General features: G+C 41.4%; 1 protein-coding gene across 2 annotated transcripts in view; it reads right to left on the reverse strand.

Annotated features, from left to right (window-relative positions):
- sall1a (spalt-like transcription factor 1a) overlaps positions 1-20,566 on the reverse strand; it is a 133,198-nt gene that overhangs the window by 1,819 nt on the left and 110,813 nt on the right. Inside the window, exons 1-2 of one of the 2 annotated variants that reach the window (XM_007552172.2) lie at positions 8,962-9,965; positions 698-4,107 (exon numbers count right to left, since the gene is read on the reverse strand). In XM_007552172.2, coding sequence (XP_007552234.1) covers positions 698-4,107; positions 8,962-9,034 — 3,483 coding nt within the window. In that variant the 5' untranslated portion in view covers positions 9,035-9,965. Of the gene's footprint in view, positions 1-697; positions 4,108-8,961; positions 9,966-20,566 lie in introns of those variants that run through there. The other variant, XM_007552166.2, reaches the window with a different exon arrangement.

Genomic DNA, 20,566 nt, shown 5'->3' on the forward strand with positions numbered 1-20,566 from the left:
AATCATAATGCTTGACGGTATTTAAATGGCTTCACACCCAGGGAGCTGCAGCCTGGTTAGCTGCCTTTGCTGTGTGAGGTACCAACAGGCTGTAAACATCTTATTTTGGCAAGACTGACCCATAGTGTTTAATCTGAACTTTAATTAGCTCATCTCACGGAAACCTACCCAGTTTGTGCCAAATTATACTGTCTATTTGTATTACTTCAGACAACAATACATGTGGCGTTTCACATCTGTTGATACCGTGTTTTCATAAACACTTCTTCCTCTTCATAATCCGTAAATACAACTTTTTTAAAATTGTATTTTAAAAATTATTTTATTTACAACTAAAACATAGCTAAAAAACTAAAGCTAAAGATGAATATATATTTCTGAAAATGAAATCTTAGAAGCTAACTTGGAAGTAAATTTTGTTTGAGACCAGAATTTGGCACTAAAATGTTTTTTTTGTTTTTTATGTTCAGTGCACACTAGTTACAAGTTTCTGTTGATCATTGAGCAGATGCTTTTCTGACTGAGCATGTGACTTTCCCTGTGGAAAAACACAGTCTGACCTAGATCACTGTTATAACTAACTCTGTGCACTTATCTCATATTTAGTTCATCACATTCAACTTCAACTTATATGACAAGTGGAGTACAACTAACCAGAAGGCCTAGCAGTGTATTTCTTATTTTCTTTTTAATTTACCTTGAGGTTTCCTTTGGTGGTGAAGGCCCGACCACAGATGCTGCAGGCAAATGGTTTTTCCCCCGTGTGGGTTCTCTCATGGATTTGTAGGGCACTAGATGAGGAGAAACACTTCCCACAGGTGTTGCAGAAATGTTGTTTTGGAGTCCTGCGTGGCGGAGCTGCAGAGAGCACCGGGGAGGTGGATGCAGATGACGTGATTAAGCCTGGGGTGACGTCCTTGTTCTCTTGGTGGAGGCTGTGGAGGAAGCCATTGACCTCAGGTTTGCTGAGAGGCCCAACAGAGAGGAGAGAAGGAGTTGGGCTAGAGGACAGGCTGGTGTTTGAGGGCTCGAAGAGCTGGGAGGGCAGGTCTCTCATTTGATGAGTTAACATGTGCTGCTTGAGGTTACCCTTGGTGGAAAAACCTCTGTTACAAGCCGTGCAAATAAATGGTCGCTCTTTGGTATGGCTTCGATAGTGAATGTCCAAGGCACTCTGACAAGCAAAGGTTTTTCCACAGATGTCACAAGATGTGTTTTTGATGGTGCTACGCTCACGGAAGGGAAATATCATGCCCAGAGGGTCTTTTGAGGGATTGACAGATGTCAGATCTAGGGCTCCGATGTTGGAGGGGTGAGAGTGCAGGAGGCTTGCACTGGTGTGGTCCATAGATAAGGCCCTCTGGTGCCTTTCTTCAAGGCTGGGAGATTTGCGTACTTGTGGCTGCATGCTAGTGGGGGATGGCGCCTGCATGGAGGAGGTAGATTCTGACACAGCTGGACTCCCGGCACTTTGGCTTTCAACATCCCCTCCGAGAGATGAGGAGTCATTGGTGAGGCAATCCCCCTCAACAAAGCCATTTGCACTAAGCTTCAACTGACCGGTTGGAACCTCTTCCATTTCATTACTCTGAGAATTTTCTTGACCACTTTTCTCCTGCCCCTCTTGGTTTCCCATTTCATGGGGAGTTGGTGAGTTACACAAACTGTCTTGGGAAGCATCAACTGACCTGGGTGTGTCTGGCACACTGCTATCTGGGCCTTCTTCCATACCCTCCAAGTTGTCATCAGAGAAATTGTCAAGATCATCAAAGTTTCTCTCCTCGAATGAGCCAGTATCAGATGCCATGGACTCTGGATAACTCTCTGGCAGAGGGGTGTTGGGGATCTGCCCACCCATATGCATGCGAATATGTTGCTGTAGAACCACGGCATTTGTGAACTTTTTCTGACAAATGGGGCAGGAGTGTTGAACTCTTAGAGGAGGCATAGCCCTGTGAACACTGTAGTGAGTCTTTAGATTTCCCTTGGTGGTGAATGCTCTGCCGCAAATTTTACACTTAAACGGCCTCTCCCCTGTGTGAGTGCGATAGTGCATTTTTAGAGCACTCTGGCAGCTCAGCACCCGGTGGCAGATGACACATTCGTTTGGGTCTGTCACCTTCCTGTCAATGTTTTCCACAAGCTGCTGAAGTTTGGAGGTCTCTGACCCCTGGAGAGGATCCAAGATACCTCCAAAAGGAAACTTAGCTTTGAACTGATCAGTCAAAAGAGGCATGAGTGGGTTGGTCATCATGGGTGGGCTGTTAGAAGTTGTATATTCTGCAGTACTCTCTGATGCAGAGCTCACATTTGTCATTAAGACTGATGAGTGGCTTCTTTCTTCAGTTTTTCCATTTGAGGTAGGCAAAGTTGCACCTTCACCCTCTTCAGACACATTATTGTTACTTTTATCTAAAAGCTCAGTTACACCTGAGTCATTCTTTGCAGTAACAGAAGGGCTAGCTATGGCTATAGAATGATCTTCCTTTTTGATGAAATGGGGCAAGCTCGGCATAGTTGGTGGAAGAAGCATACCAACTGAGGTGGTCAGAGTGGGTAAAACTGGTTTGCTGTCAAGCCAGCTGGTAACAGGTTTCTCAGGTGGCATGGACATACCATATGGTATACCAGTACTAGTTGGTATATTGTCTAGATGCTCAGGGACAGGATACGGGTTCATCTGGATATGAGGGTATTTTTCTTTATGACGCTGGAAATGCACCTTCAGGTTACCTCGGGTGGAGAAGCGATTACCACAGATATTACACTTGTATGGTCTCTCACCAGTGTGAGAGCGAAGATGGATTTGCAAGGCACTATCACTTCCAAATACCTTGCCACAAAACCTGCACTTATGTTTGAAGAAAGCCTCATCGGAGCTAGTTTTGTGTTCAAATGAAGTTACATTTGGTGGCTTGCCTTTTCTCTGTTGGGCTAGAACAGCTAGAGAGTTTAGGTCCTCAACGGTGGTTCCAACACTGGGCAGAGAGCTTGAGAACATGGGGTTTCCAGGTGGGGGCTGAGGTAGAAGGGGATTCACTGCAGAACTTAGCAAGCTACCTATTCCAAATGCTGGCGTTGATGTTTTAGGAAGCGAGGAGTTACTTAGCTGAGAGTGGAGGCTACTCATAACACTAGGCCTCTTGTCAGAGGACTGAGGATTGACTGTTGATGGTCCCAGTGTCGTAACACTCTGAGATGTCTCACTACTGCTTGGGTTGGGCTGAGGTAGCTGCGCTGCTGCAGCCAGCTGTTTCAGGCTACTAATGCTGGCTGACTGACTTGCCAGGTTCTGCGCGAGGCCTGCGGCTGCAGCCAGCTGTTGAGAGAGATGTGAGCTGAGTGTGGTCAGTGGGCTGGCAGCAGGCCCCATTGTGCCTGGAGCAGAAGTTGGGGGTACCTGCATTTCTGGGGACTGAGAAGCTAATAGTAGTATCTGATGACGAATTTGCTCTATGAGCTGCAGCTGGTGGATCTGCTGCTGTTGCAGGGCTAAAAGCTGCTCCATTAGGGCTGGCACAGCCACCCTGGGCCCTCCAGTGGACCTGTTCTCTTGGGAGAATTGAGCCACGGCCACCTTAGTGCTCTGCAGATTTTCAATTATGACATTGCTGTTGATCATAGAGAAGTTTCCCAGTTCAGTGAGGTTACTGACCTGAGGTAGTGAGGCAGAGATTGCTGAAGTACCTACTGCAGGGCCAGCGGTGCCCCTCCCTGCATGGCCACTGACTGTATCAATAGAGCTCCCACTCTCTATTTGACCGCCTTCCTCTTCGTGGCCACTGCTCATTCCGGAAACATCCACATCCATGGATTCGTCTTTTTCAAGGATGTTGGGCTCCAAAAGGTCACTGCACTCTGTTTGATTAGTGTTATTAGCTGTGTCATTCATCTGGTCATCAGGATTATGGGAAGGAGACCCGGGTGAGAAACTTCCAGCAGGGGAGGCAGGATTTTCATTCACTATCAAAACTAACTGATTCTTAGTGCAATTTTTCTGGTGTTCCTCGAGATCTGAAAGTTCAAAGAACTCAGCGCAACATCTGCTGCAGACATGGGCGTCTGACTCCTTGCAGGGGGGGTCCTCGGAGCAAAGTTCCGTGTCCCCTGAAAAATAGGAAACAGAGGATTAGTGATTAGAGATATTTTACAGCTGAAAAAGCAGCTTTATCTTGTCAGCTTCCATTGTTGTTAATCTTAAGTTAATCAGTTTTACACTTATCCTTTTGAAGTGCTCACAAAAACAATGATTCTAAGACAACAATAAGCCAAGAAAATAAAAAAAATGCTTTATTCAACACAGTAACCTCAGAAACATGATGAGCCGAGATATAAAATCAATAGGAGCTATGCAAATATTGTTTAAAAGGGATCTTTAGAGATGTGCGTATGAGTTTCATCAGGCCCGCAGAAGGTAATCATTTTCTTCAGATAATCCATCAAAATATTAAACAGAGTGAAGCGAGGACATTGGTTCTTAATGAAATTTCATAGAAAAGCATTGATTTCCTATAACTCATGCCCTTCAAAGTCTTCTTGTCCATTCGGTGAAAGAAAAAAGCATTTGGGGACTTATTAGACTTTCAATATGCTGTCAACTTTGCTCATTTTTAGCCAACTATGGGCAACTTGGACAGGTTATCCATGTCACTAAACTAATTTGTTTTCACCATCCCCGCAGTCACATTGAGGCAAAAACAACACAGACTTGTGACGCCCAGATTCGTTTACACCAACTAGAATATATATAACATATAAAGCCATGACTGAATAATAAAAAAAATCTGACAAATTTGCTGTAAAAAAAAACAGCAATTTACTGAAAATGGAAAAACAGAAAAAGTCTGAAAAAGTTTACAGAATTTTAAAAAGTGTGTTTTATCACAGAGGGCTAGCACTGTATATTCTAGTCTGCATCACAAACTTGCCAAAACTGACCAACAGGACAAGGCAGCTCAATGAACAAGCATTGCAGACACAAACTTCTGCTTTTACTCAATCATTTAAAAGCTATGTCTCTAACTGGCATGCACACAGAAACAGGTTTTCTAAATATTCCTTTTTATTAAAACATGATAATTCAGATAGTGAAAAGGGAAGACAACACCCTGGCCCCAGAACAACTGCTGCGCCCCAGACTTTCCTCATTCACGTCCCTCTTTGTCACACTAAAATCTTGCTATTTAACATACAAGTTGATTTACAAATTGCATTTCTCTATGAATCCCTTTCATTGTGGCTCCGGCCCCTCAAAACACTTTCATCAGCGCCAAGAATTCATTTGCAAATGAAACCCAGAGGAGCGCAGCCCTGCCCCACAGAGAGACAGGATGCCTTCCCATTGTTCGCGCAGCATGGGAGCGGCGGGGATCGTCGGCGCAGCCTGGCCCTCTGCTCATCCCAGTCGACTCAAAGCAGATCCTGTTTAATTCAGGGATTATCTCCCTCAATGTTTCTCCGCTCAGAGACACTGGATAACGCAAAGTTGCCATGACAGTAAACCCCGGCCCTCACACCACCAAACCATGCAAACACGGAAGATTCAACTTTAATGATAACTTTTCATGTTAAATCCCCCCTTCCACCCACCCGCCGACCTACAATCAGAGTGTTAAATTTTAAAGAAAAAAAAAAACTGTGTGTGTGAGTGTGTGTGTATACGCGTGTGTAAAGACTACAAAAATTAAAAAAAGACGTATCTTTTTTTCCCCCCTCCACTTTACACAAACGGAGAGTGACAAAAATGGAAAAATACACAGGAATTTGGAATACACTCAAAAAGAAAAAAAAATATTAAGTATTAATTAATTATTAATTTCTTTGGAGAAATGCGAGATTAATCTTAAATAAACGATGTCTTTTTGAGTTAAAGCGTGTGTTGTCTAAAAGAAAATACTACAATAAAATACTACCAAGATACCTAGTTGAAAAACAGAATATTTGAAACAAACTTTCACTTTAAAATAAAAAAGCATGCAATACATTTATAGTTATCTTCCTAATTTCAAATATGTCAAAAATATGATTAAAAAGTTTTAATGCAAATCCAATAAAACGTTTGCTGTAAGATCAAGTAAAAAAATAAAGCAAATTTAAAATTGGCCATTTGTCACGTTACTAATTAAGCCACTATTAAACAGTACTCGTATTTGACTAATACTGCAATGGTTGGTCTCATCTTGCCTTGTTCAGAGTTAAGTTAAAACAACGACATCAGAAAACAGTAATGATATTTTTACAAGCCAAAAGAATATTGTTTACATCAGTAACTTCCCGGAACTGCAAATTTGATCTTCAAACTCTGCCATATTTTACTTGATGACCAAAGACGGATCAAATCTGAGTCAATTCATCACCACAAATCCACTGACCACATAAGACAAGTATAACCAACAACGCAGATGCTAGCATTAGGCTTAAGTCCCAGAATAGCAAGGATTAACTTCGAATTAAAATTAAGATAAAGTCAAGTAGGTATGAAGGATTGTGCAAAATGTCTATAGAGTTTGTGCACAAAGAAAGGGTGCAACACTAAAAGGAGTTAGAAAAGACAAAGAGTCGGAGGACAGAGTTTGAAAAGCAAGGATTAGTTGAAAAATTTAAAGGCGAGCTTTGAAAGATCCTACGTTATTTTTTCGCAGGGGGCCTCTGTGAGCTTCCTGACACTTGTAACTTCAGAGGGGTTTCTGTTCACGTCGTCTCCAGCCCACAGAACACTGGATAGGGTTCCACTAAAAGCTGCCGAAGGTCCAGGAAGAGACTCACATCTCAGAAGCTCTGCCCCGGTGACACGATTAAAACTTAAGGGGAGGGAAAGACACAAAGCAAGTCCTTCATGCTACACCTAGACTCACACCACATAAACACTGGCAGGTTGACAAGCAACTGCACTCTGTCTTTGAAGGGAACAACAGTGTTTCCTTCAAAGAGAAGACTGCCTACCCAGTCTTCTCTTCCAGGGGGGTCCACTCTGATAGGGCGCAAGGGGATGGACACAACATTGATAAGGCCTCGCAGTCACACACCACACACTTAAATAAAAAGTCGAGGCCTTGCTGGGCCGCCTGCAGCTCCGATCAGCACGCTCAATGACAGGGCTGAGAGGAACACACTGGGCCCTGAACTCTGATCACCTCCACACAGAGGGGCCACTGGCAAAGGTTAAAACAGCTCGACATCCCACCCTCTGCGGCTCTCATGCCCGACCTCCCAGGCAACTGCAGCGCCCTCAGCATCACAACTCTCTGTTTCACTTCCGCATCGCACAGCTCTCACAAAACTCTTTCAATAACACTGGCACTGTCTCAGCGAAGGATTTCTAAACTCACACAGACGACGTCTGCGTCGTGTGTAATTGGACAATTACACACATATGGGACACTTGTATTTACTTCTACATGCAAAATAGCCGGGAATATGCTTGAGTGGAAAAAAGTTGACTTTTTAAGTTATTGAAATTGAGGAGAATGTACACAACACTCAGAGATTTACTTTTAAGTATTGCATGAACTAGCATGCCCTCTCCCAGAAAAAAAATAATAATAATAATACATGAACTGGACTGCAAAAGTGCTTGTACGTTTCGTTCTCAAGAAATAATTCAGCACTATTTTGTTACATTTAGGAAAAAATATTTACAATGTGTGTGTTACATTTGAAGGCCTTAAATAGGACCTGAGTAAGATCAGATGTACCTTTTATTTTTATTTACTGCATCTTATTTTTTATTCTCATATAGTGTTGTGAACTCCTCAGCAAACCAGAGTAAGGAGTGAAAATATTTCAAGCAGACATTTGATTAATATACATTAACTTTTATTTTTAGAAGAAAAACAGAAGATTTTCTCGTTTCTTAGTACTGAGCGCTCGGTATTATGTGTGACTAAACAAAACACACGTCATGTAAGTTATCTAACGTCCTTATCAATATCATAGTTTCATTCATGTATTTCTTTAACTCTGAAAACCTTGCAAAAATGTGATCAACTCCAGGTTCTATGCCATTTTCCTATAGCTCCAAAAACACTGAGAGCCTCGGTTCCTATGTAGTCGCACTTTCGAATGTCACTTTGTGCAAACTCGTCCCTCATTTTAGGAGCAAAAGCCAAACATAAAGGATTCACACGCCGCATGCAAATACACAACTTTGAAAGTGAAATGGTGTTTGTAGGCAGAAGAAATAAAATGACTACCTTATCTGTGGCCGGCGCTGATTTACATCAAGAAATATTTAAAAAAAAAAAAAAGAAAGAAAAAAAAGAGGGCTGCACTTTGGAGTGTGCGCGTCTCATCCAGTGTGAGGCTGAACTTTCAGTTTTTGCGCAAAAAAAAAATTGTAAGGATGAGTCGATCCTTACAGAAGGTGAAAAACAAAGTGGAAAAAGTATTTTATTATCTTTCTCTCTTTTTTGACCACATTGTGGATGTTTTAATCTGTCTGACTCGCGTAAATAAAGCGCAGACATGTAAAGTGACAAGGAGCAATTTGTTATTGTGACTTTCCTTAAAAGAGCGGAAACGCCGAGAGCGCTTCGTCTTTATAGCGCAGGACTGAAGCCGGGGGAGCGGGGTCCCGGTCGGAGAGACAGGGTGGTCCGTGTCGACGCACGGAGGGGAGTCCAGCAAACACTGCGCCCGGCGTGAGTTTTTATTTTATTTTAATTTATTTTAATTCAGATGCAGATATATTTTAAAACTTAAAGAACGCAAACGTTCAGACATGTGTAAATTCTGTTTACTTTCTAAATTATTTTAAGTTTGTTTAGTACAGATGAGTGATTATGAAAGTGATTAAAATCTTATTTGCCAAAATAAGAAAAAAAAAGTGATTTAAGAAAATATCAAAGTTCTGTTAGAAGTCAAAGATAGATTTTTAACTTTAAAGATCGGCTTTCCCGTCAAGTTTCTATAAAACACGGTTAAAAAGTGGGCGCACTCGTACAGAAGCAGGGGCAGACTCACCATTGTGCTCCGGTAAAGGCAGATGAGGGTCGGACTGGAAGTGTTGCGGCTTCGCTTGTTTCCTCCGCGACATGCTGGCTGGCACATCAGCAGGCAAAGAATAAAAAAAATGACTACAAAACCTCCTCAAAAATTACGTAAATCGAGCCCATCCACCGCGCATGTGCCCCGTTATGATTATCAATAATGCTGTGCGATTAATCATACGGAGGTGGTGGAGGGCTGGAGGGGGGGCTTCTTTGAAAGGCGATTGGCACCTCGCCAGCCCCCCTCCTATTCAAATGAAGTCTCTTTAATCAATTAGCTCCTGATTTGCTGGGGACTCTTGTCTCTCTCTCAGCTCCCACCCAATGAGTTGATCCGTACGGGAAAGAAAGGCTGGCTTTTCCAAACTCCCTTTGGATACGGTTTAACCCCTTCTGTGAGCCAAGCCAGGGGCTTATCTGGACTACTACAGGGGAATGTCAGCTTCTCGAGTCCATTCCTGCGGCCGGATCTTTTGGTCGTTCACGCAGATTCAGCAGCGATCAGTTTGGATAGATGCGCACCGCAGCCTCTCCGCCGTTCTCTCGGCAAACTTTCTTCTCTCTCTCTCTTTCTCTCACTTTGCAGCGCTCTGGCATAAAGATGGTTGGGATTCGGGTTCTTGTTACGTTGAACACCAAACTGCCTGGAGAGTTTCGTGTGCCAAGAAAAAAACAAAAACAAAACAAAACAAAAACATTAAAGAAAAAAAAAAGAAAAAAGAAAGAAAAACCGGCATAAACGTTCCACGCGAAAAGACGCGTTCCTTTAAAAGTCCACGCTGCTGATTCGGGACATCCAAAAACAAAACAGCGTTTTATTAGATTATTATTTGCAGAAAGGGAGTTACTTAACTAACACGTTTTCATCATGCACAGCGCTCTGCGAATAAACAAACTTTGAGGGCCCGTGAAGCGGCAGCGGGACGAACTCGGAGCCCGGCCCATCGAAGACGTGATTGGTTACCGGGCTATTCAGTCACTCCGCCACTCACCTCCACCTCCTTCTAACATCCTCTCCTTTTTTCCCTTCGCTCTCTCTCTCTCTCTTTCGCTCTACCTTCCTCTCTCTACCTCCTCCCTCCTCCTCTCTCTCTCTCTCTCTCTCTGATTTCGCGCAGCAGATCCAAAAGTGCAGTGCGCGCCGGGGTGTTGAGAGGAGCGCAGAGAGCGAAGACTTTTCATCCGAATTAAGAGAGATACAGCTTTTAATTTTAGAGCGCAGCAAATTTTTTTTTTACGAGAATGCACTTAAGACGTGCATATCCATTCAGTTATGAAAAATATTAATAAAAACTTGGTGTTTGCTTGAAATTGTCAGTTTATCTGACTACTTTTCCTTATGATAAATTTGATATTTTTTAATTGCTGAGATAATAAATGTATAACTTACATAAATATCAAATTATTATTATTATTATTATTATTATTATTATTATGTTACAAGGGGGCAAGAGGTCCCAGAGGGGCCTTCACGTGAGCGCTGAGTCAAGCAGATTTATTACCTGAAAAAGATAAACGAAGCTCTCAGTTGCGGGCTGATCTTGAGAAATGAAGATAATAACGTTACTATAGGTGATGCCTCGGATGCCATTATTTTTCCCTGAATATTTAAAGAGGAGCTGCAGGCTATAGATGGATCTGGTCCACTCTTGTGTCAGCTATCTTTTAGTTTCGACTAGCCTCACTATTTACTTATTCATGGGAGTAAAAATGGAGAGAGAGGAAGAGGGGAAAATCAGATACTTCTGATGGCCCTGAGAGATCTTCTTCTTTTTTTTTTATTTTTATTTTTTTTTTGCTTGATCGCAAATAATTAAAAATCATTCAAGTCTGAATTTAGACATATTTTCACTTCTGAAGGACGGCAGCTAAATTTAATTTTAAGCTGTGTCCACCTGAATCAGAGATGCGCACATCAATGGGTGCACCGGCAATTATGAGCTGCGAAACTTTAAAATGTTGCAGAAGGAAAAAAAAAAAAAGAAAGAAAGAAAGGTGGGGGTGATGCGGGGGGTAGATCTGCAATATTGTAATGTCCCGGGCGGGAAAATCAATGGCCAGTTAATTGATGTGAGTGTTGGTGTGAGATTGTAAACAGGGTGATTTGCAGCCCAGGCGAGCGGCAGACATTTTAAAAGGAGATTCTCTCAGGACGCAGAGGATACAGTGTTAACAGCCACGGTGGGGGCGGGTGACAGTTTGGAGGGGCAGACAGTGAAAAAGTTTCAAAACATTTGCCTATTTGTCTAAATAATAATAATAAAAAAAACCATATATAATATTTTATTGTTTATTGTTTCCTGAAATATTGCAATAAAACTCTACCGCAGAACAAACTCAGAAGGAATCAAAAGAAATACGCGCTTCTTCAATCGAATAAAAAAAATAATAATTATATTTCAAATATCAATATTTATAATAATAATAACAATAAATATACAAGAAATTAATTTCGATTTTTAAATAATAATTATGTAATTATTAAACTGTTCAATTTAATCCACCTATGTTTCATTCCACCAGTTGCCGCTCCTTAAAAAAAAAAAAAAAAAAAAAATCTTACTGACGCCAGAAAGCTTTGCGCACTGTCTGTCACGCGCAATCAATAGTGCGCGCTCCATATCAGATCAGGTCTGGGCCCGCGCGCCATCATTCACCATTATCACTGACACGTCATGATTGATCATATATGGCTCAGGAACAGCGGCGCGTTTGAGCGCATAATGCGGTAGTTAAAGCGGTGGATTCTCCCAAACCGGAGCTGTTAGTGATCCTCACACGGTGTATTTCTAACTGGAAAGAGCCTCCCTCTGTTTTTCTCTCTGTCTGACACCGTATTCAACACGTGGTGGGGTTTCTATTCACCGGCACTGCTCCGCTGCTCCATGCAAGACGCTGAGGGAATTACAACGAGCTGGATCGGGCCTTCATCTGGGTCAGCTGCACGTCAGTGTCCCTGCGTGTGTGTGTGTGTGTGTGTGTGTGTGTGTGAGAGTGTGTGTGTGTGAGAGAGAGAGAGAGAGATCACAGGAGCTTGAGTGGCGAAAAAACTTCATGGTTTCAGTTTCACCAGGATGCACATTCTCAGAACTGCAGCGTCCATATGCTGAAAAGTATTAATTTTAAGTTTACTAGACAGAAGCTACAAATATATATTTATATGTATAAGGAAAGAACTGTTCAAGTTATAGAATAAAAACATAACTAGTTTAAAATAAAAGTAAAGTTTTTATGATGCATTAAAAATCCGTCCCCATTATTTTCAATTTAGACCAAACACTGAAGTCCCTGACCATCATTCCTAACACACATATGAAGTAGTGCATGGCCTTATTAATGGCACGCTGACGTCTTTTCAAAAGGATTAGGAGCTTGATTAAAGGGATTGTTTAAAGCTGGCCTCATGCTCAAAGAAATAGAGAAATAAGACCACATTTTCCATCCATCAAGCTGCACATGCTGTCACTGTAAACCCTGTAAAAACACGGCATAGATGTGTTCAAGGTGTCCTGCAGGAAATGTCGCGGAGAACGCAACCTAAAACGCTGCTTTAAAAGGTGTACAAATAGTTTTATTTATGGATATTGTTTTAATTGCATAGCTTTGCTGCATAATTTTTAGGCCCATTAAAGACAGAGGGAAAATATAGTTGAAGTATGAGGGAGAATTAGAGCTCCACTTGTACCGGAGGAAGCCTCAATAATTAAAATTCACTACCTGCAGCAGCACGAGCCAACCTCCATTAATTAAGAGATCAAACCCTCTCCATTGTCCTCCATCAGTCCTGCCACCACTTGTCCGCACAGATTGCTCCACCCTCCCGCCTCCCCTACAACTTCCTGGAGCATCACCCAATATCAGTGGGCCGTGTTTGTTTTTACATCATCTCAGCTGCAGTTTCAGACACTCTTCCCTCCTTCCAGTGCTGTCCTGTTTAGGGGTAAAAACAAACAAACAAACATTTCAAGGGTGTCAGTGAAGTGCAGAAGGTTGATGGGGCTTCGTGCGTTCCAACAAGACAGTGTGGGTGTCAGAGAGAGAGAGAGAGAGAGAGAGAGAGAGGGAAAAAAGAGAGAGACACAGAGAGGAAGAGTCTGTAAATGTGGGTCAGCTTTGACCAGAGGTGGGGAGGCTAAATCACATGAATTGCATGTAAGTCATACAGTTGAGACTTTAGACTTGACTTGATTAAATCACAAAAGACCTCAGACTCGACGTACACTTTAACACCCGTGACTAGTGATTTTGCTTGGATCAGGCTACCGGAGTTGAAAATACTTGATGTTTCATAAATTGCTTGAATCAAGTAACATTCTCAGCCAAAAATCCCTGAATGGGAAAAACAAACCATGGACACAGAGGCCACAGCGACCAGCTTCCTCCACCGCTTGAAATTACGCAATGAACAATAAATCAAGGCTAGTAAGTATTAAAAAGTTGTTTTTTTTAGTTGATGTAAAAAAAAAAGAAAAAAAGCTGGAAAGTCTTTTAGTAAAAGTAAATGAAATAGTTACATGCTCTCATCATCTGTTTCACAAAAAAATATAATCCAAGAGTAAAAGTGATACATTCGCTTGTCTTGTTTAACAAGAACCTATAAACCTCAAGAGTATCTAGAATATTTTTAAAACCTGCATTAACTATTGTTTTTTAAATTAAAGTTACTTAAATGTAAATGCCAGATCATTTTCTTGGTGAGCAACTGTAGAACTGCAGTCTAGAAGGCATCGATTGTTTCTCTTTCCTTTTTTTCTTAGACCTCTGCTGCTTTAGCAAAACTAATACCTTCCTTAGAAAACTTATATCTAAAATATTACATATGTTTTATAAAATGCATGGAAAAATTTACCTGTTTAGTCAGAATTATGTCCTAATGTATCAGTTGTGATAAAGCAAAAAAAAAAAAAGAAAAAAAAAAGCCAGGCAATGTTTGAAAAGTACTTTTAGTGTATTTTGGTAAAAGCATCAGGTAAACAGCTCAAATTTTAAAATCTAAACTTACTAACAATTATTTTTTGCATCAGACTTTAAAGGGCTTCAGACTTTAAAATAATAGTTTGACAGGAAATTCACTTTCTTTGTGTGGAACAGTAAAAAAAGGGTAAGAACATAAATCCTAATGTTCTTTGAGATGGATTCATTTGAAGTTCAGGTCAACTTTATATTTATACTGTCAAATATATTCATAGCTGAAGCTGCATTAATACATTTTGCATTTTGAAACTTGTATGATTATGTGATCAACTTGTGTAATAGATGAAATAACTTATTGAAGACTTAAAATTCAGTGTTTAGCTCTCAGGTCTCGACACATGACATGTAGAATCAGGGTTTGGACTAAAACAGGGATCGACAGATTTAGGATTTAAAACTTAGGTGAGGAAACTTCAGATTTCCTTGAGGCTTGTAAAATAATGACTTGGTCTCACCTCTGACTGTGGAAGGTATCAGCTTTAGCTGCTCAAGTACAAGTGTTAAAGAGATATGTGTTGATGGATGGCTGACAAGGAACCTCCACCTTCCTGTTATCAGTGAGAGAAGAGAGGGCAGTGACAGTCATCCTGACTGGTAGAACAGGAAACCAGATACCGCAGACAGAGAGAAGTCAACCAGAAACCCAAATCCACATATTTGTGGAAACGATGGCATTCAGATGTTACATCTGAAATCAGGTTTATCTCTTCAGATAATCATTAATATTCATGAATCTCCCTTGTGTACATAACGTGCATCCAGTCCTATTCTTTAATCTGATTAACAAAATGCCTGTTTCTCATTATTGTGCACTTGACGTCCTCCCCCGCCCCCCACATAGATTTTCTCAGTCACCAAAATGCAATCATTAAATCCTTCAATTGTTATGAACCAAATTCTCTTGATTGTATCTGATTAAACATGCTCGCTTGAGTTGCAGTAACGAGAAACACCATGGCACTGGACGACCACCAAGAGTCCCAATTTTAGCTCCTTCGGATTCTTGACAAACACATTCCGCTTTCATATGACATTGACGGATGATATTTGGACGAAGTGAGACGCTTAGATGGTTAGACGTTTCGCAGGGCTGGAGGTGGATTGCGCCGACGCACACAAAACCCGCTTAAAGGGCTGGAGGTTGGTGAGGACATGCACCCTTCAAAAACATCTTGAAGAGATTACAGACATAACCCCCCCGAACGCCGAGTGTTTATGTATTTTTAAGAACCTGGAAGCAAAACTAAAAATTACACATCGAATTATCCCTGCATTACTTCACACGCTCGTAAACACAGAACGTACAGTATATACACATGTGATGTCTGTGTCACAGCCGCAGAGCAAGCCGGGCGAGCAGTGGAAGCACACAACAAAGCAGCGTGCAGGTAACCACTGAGCCAGCAGACACGCCACGTAAAAAAACACACACACACACACGCACACGCACACACTCGCATTCTTACAGTAAATACACCCACAGAGTTGAAACATATCAAGTGGTTTTATTCGCTGCAACTCTGGGCACAAGATGTTTATCAACTGCTGCCAGACAGCTGTGTTGGTCTGCCAGCAGTTAACTGTGCCTCAGACAGCCCCTTATTGCTATTGATAGTTAGCATCAGTGTCCCGGCTGAGGAATGGCATGGCTTTAGGCAAGCACAAGCTATTGATCTCCGGCTCGTTCCCGACTGGCCTGGAGCTAAAGAGGGAGAGGAATCGGTTTGGAGCCTCCTTTGGAGCTCCTAGACTCTCTGTCTGGACCCTGGAGGAGCTACTGGTGTTGCTTGTCATTGTGGTACTAAGTACTGGTTTGCTTTGATTTAAAATCGACAGACTGCATAAAACAGGAGCTCATAAAACTAAAACAGAATCAGCTTTTATGTTGTAAACATTAATTTTCGAAATATATTTAAAGTTTAATCTTCATCCTCTGTCTCACCTTTCGTTCTTCCTGCTTTTCCCGCTTTTATTTGAGGATGTGCTGATAGGCTTGTTTTCACGATGCCAACTAAATCAGTCAGCAGCACATAATTTATCCATATTCTCCAGATGGTCCCCGTGCTACTTGATATGTCCCAATACAGGAAAAAGCACTAAATATGACGCCTCACAATCCTTAATTGCTATTTAAAACAAGCATGAGCACATATTGTAAAGCACTGAGGTTTCAGTGGGTGAAATCAGCAATGTGTTATTGGGAGGAACAGTGTTACAAACTCTATGTGAGGTCCTCTTATTTCTCCCTGTAACCACACTAGAGCTCTCCATGTAAGTTTGCGTGCGCGCACGTCAGAGAGGAAGTCTGTGTTCACAACCGCATCATAAAACATGAAGGGCAAATTCTTTTTCTTAAACTCTGCAAAAAAAAATAAAAATGTAGCATCTATTAACAAGCACAGCTGAAGTGAAATGAAACATCATCTCCACGTATTGTTGCATTGCTGCATGTTGACATGGATAGAGGTGGAGCTGTGGAGAAAACCTGCCTGGAGGTGAAGGGGGAAGGGCTTGTCGTTTTTATTTACCCCACTTGTGGAAGTCTAGTCGGATACGGGACATCAGAGAAGTCCCTGATGAGTGGAGAAAACACTACCTTCAGGGGTAAACCGAGGAAAGTTGCAGCGGTGCCACCACTTCCCGAATTTGCTGCTTTTCTGCCACATCTTGTTCCCCCCTCTGTTTCTTGATTGTTGTTTGTTCCTCTTCCTTCACACCTTTTATGTGATTTCCCTTTTTAAGTACTACAGGAACGCAAAAGCGACATGAAATTTACAAAAGAACCAAACAACCTATTTCTGCATGGTGAACATCTGGGCCAGCAGAGGTTGTGAGGACTAACAATAGACGGTGAAAGTAGTAAACAAGTGTAATTGACAACAACATGGCTGTGTTCGCACAGCAGGTCTTGATGCTGAAATCTGTTTTTTTGTTTGTTTTTTTTTTGTTTGTTTTTGTTTTTGCTCGGTCGTTCATACTATCAATTAAATGTGACCACAATCAGACTTCTGTCTGAACGGTTTACAACCGCAAAGCGCCCCGCATGCACAGAAGAAAAACGAAGAAGTCATACAGCAGTGCACGGTTCAGTTCAGTATTAATTGATACCGAGCAAGGGGAGGTGACAGTATTGTCTGAAGATCATAAGATGAAAGAAGCTCAGAAAAAAGAAAGCACAACTAATAGTAACGGCATTTTGTGGAGCATTGACTGGAACTTCTGCAGAGCAGTACGATGCGCAGTCGAACGATGTAAAAGTCAGATGAAATTCAACTGAAGACCCTTCGAAAACTATTGGATACATATCCAATTTGGTGCACAAATGGAAGTGGCACAAATTGGATATTTTTGGAATAAAAGGTCAGATCTGGGGCTTTCGGACTGCCATAAAAAAGTTGTATACTGCTTGCATATGAGTGACAGAAATCTTATGTGTTCGAGGTGATTTCTTGGCTTTAGAAAACGTCCTGGACAATCGATTTGAGCAGACTTCAATGTGGAGTCTTACACATGAACTTTTTTCATAAGGAATACACCTTTAATAAATAATAATGTGACAAAGTTTATAAATTTTCACCTTCATGGGTGTCAAACGTACATGTTTGAGGTAGAATATAGTGGACGATCCACAGGTCACGACAGCAACCAACTGGTGATGGGGACGATTGTCTCCAGAACTCAAATTGGTAAAAATCTATTTATTCCTTCATTTCCGTATAACAGTCATATAAATCTAGTTCAGTCCAAATGCGTTTACAACCTGGAGGAATTAACTAAAACCTGCATAACTGAAGTGAGGATTGAGTTCTAGTTGTTCTTATTCAATGCAGTGCGTCTCAATCTTTATGTGGCAATTAATAATATACTTTCATGATTCACCTTAACTTGAAAATGGCATATTTCTTTAACTTTTTTCCACTAGTGTTTCCTGAAATAATGGTGATTTTATAGGGTTTACTGCAGGTGGAGGCATGATGGGGTGACCGGTTTCACTGAACGCATCTTAAGTTTTTTCTGCTTGCCGATCGTTTGTGGCAATCGATGTGGATGACGCGGTTATTTTGCTGGTCCCGACAAGATATATAGTTAGTACTTGAAAATCCAATCTGGCCATTCCGGTCTGCCATGGCCCACTTTATGAGCCGTTTGCTTGATTTTTGTTGTTGTTGTTTCCAAGTTACCTGAAAACCTTAGCGGTGTTCTGAGAAACATCTCAAAAATACTTCATGGGTTGAGTTTCAAATAGACGTACTTCTGCAAAATGATGCCTTCTCTGATGTTTCGGAGAAATACAAACAAAACGCAAGTGTAGGTTTTGCAAGGCCACATTTCACCCCAATAAATAATGATTTGCAATAAAATATCAAAGCAAGTTGGAAAACTATGTTTCAGGGAAATAAGCTCAAAACAAGGATCAGAATCAACTTCAATGTGTTCATTTTTATTAATTAATTACAATGAAAATTTTAACAATCATATTTTTTTATTTATATACAAAACAAAACTTTGTGAAGACAAAAGTTCTGAGCAGAACCTTTGTTTTCGCATGTTTCTGGTAGATCTGTAAATCTGATGCACAAGTAATATTTGCAAACATCAGCGATGGAAGACATTGGCAACAAACAGCAGCAATCAGACACTAATGTCAGCATCTACAGTCCACATTCATAATGACATTTTTTCAAAGAAGTTACATGCATGATCATTGAATTCTAATTTGAAATGGGTATAAAAGCTGATGGTTGAATAACCAAAGTAATAGATTACAAAAGTAAATACATTTGTTATTGAGCTCTTGTGTATTTATTCAATAATTTAGCAACAACAAAGGTGAGGTCAGAATTTTGCTTATTTATTTCAATATAATTTTGATTAAAATTTATTGAATTAAGATGATTTAATTAGAGACTCTGCAATTAATTTGATTAAAATTTTATTAAAGTTCAACCACTAAACAAAACAACAACAAAAAAAACATGATGGTTAACATAAATTGTTCGATTAAAGGCTGGAGATGGAAATCAGGAGGAATGATATTGCAGAGTATTATGTAAAAGAGTTAAAAACCAAAGAAGAGCAGGATAGGCACAGATTCTTTTTTCCATATTTTCCACACTATTAGGCGCACCGCATTATAAGGCACGTACTCTACAAATGTGGTTGTGTAATAATAAAGAAGTGTTCCCCGAGTACTTTATATAGTAGGCTGCCCCAGTCATTGTTTCACTCATGGTGTTGGTGTTGCGATATTGTGCCCAACTGCTTTCTGGGTAACACAGACCAACCGACACGCTGCCGCCACAGTCTCTGTCTCTCTTCCCCCCGGCTTTAAATGTATAGGGGCTGGTCCCTTGGTAACCCTAGTCAAAGCACCCCGGATGAATGTCTAAAGCCACTTTGTTGACATAAAGAATGTCAACAAAATAGTCCGACTCCGGTCAGCGAGGAGAGCCTTCCGCAACTGGGCCGGTGCGTGGCCGGACGACAGTCACCCTTCTCAGGTCGCGCACAGCATGTTCGTGGAGAACGTGGTGCTAAATGACCTGCAGGTCAGTCAAACTTTTAACAAACCAGCGTTCTGACAACTATCCCAGCATGCACCACGCACTTCTTCTTCTACTGGCGAAAATGAAGTCAGCGGCTGCTTACCGTAGTTGCTAGACCTGTTGTGGCTCAATATTGGTCCATATATAAGGCGCAGCGGATTATAAGGCGCACTGTCGGCTTTTGAGGAAATTGAAGGTTTTTAGGTGCGCCTTATAGTGCGGAAAATACGGTAGTTTTTTTTTTTTTTTTTACCTTACTGGTTCCCTAGTTTGTTGAGTTTCCATTTTTTAGCACCCCTTCTTTGAAGTGTCCGCTGAGGGAAAGCAACACTTACGTTCTTACCTTTTCACATCCAAACTCCACCTGCTTATTTTGGTGACATTTACCATCATTCTGTCTCTTATAAATCCATCAGAAAATTTGTGTTTTGTATCATTTCTAAAAATAGCCATACAGGTAAGCTATGAGGTCTCATCACCCAGAGTCAAACACAAGCCATTCAAAAAACATGCACAAGGAGCTCACACACACACGCACGCACACACACAAACACACGGAGGACTCTTTTCAAAGAAGTTTGCTTTTTTTATTACTTCCTCTCCCATTCAGTGGCCTCCCCACTTTTCCAGAGTGCCCTGGGTGCGCAGTGAAAGAGCCGCGCTTATTATGTGCTCCGGGTCCTCCAAAACCAGCTTTGTTTTGTCCAGATATCTCTCTCTCCCTCTCTCTTTAATATTCACGGTAAGAGACTTGGCTCTCACAAGATGGCTGTTTTCCCAGTTTTCTTCCCCATCAACAGCCAAGTGCGGGCCCCCGTGAGTGTAAACATGCAGAAGGGAGGGACATCTCCTGACAAACATCTCCAAGGATGTGCCACCCTGCCCCGTGTCATTCATTCTCTACCTGGCACCGAAGCTAAACTGTTAACACAGACGTGTGAGCGCCCAGAGCCTACAGGGCTGCCAGCGGCTGCACATGCTCGCTCCTGCAGAAACCCACACCACGTTCACATCTGCCTGTCGCAGAAAGTGGGCAAAAAATGTGAGCGTGAAATCAAA

This window comes from Poecilia formosa, unplaced genomic scaffold (assembly GCF_000485575.1).
Source record: "Poecilia formosa unplaced genomic scaffold, Poecilia_formosa-5.1.2 Scaffold46, whole genome shotgun sequence".
Taxonomy (NCBI): domain Eukaryota; kingdom Metazoa; phylum Chordata; class Actinopteri; order Cyprinodontiformes; family Poeciliidae; genus Poecilia; species Poecilia formosa.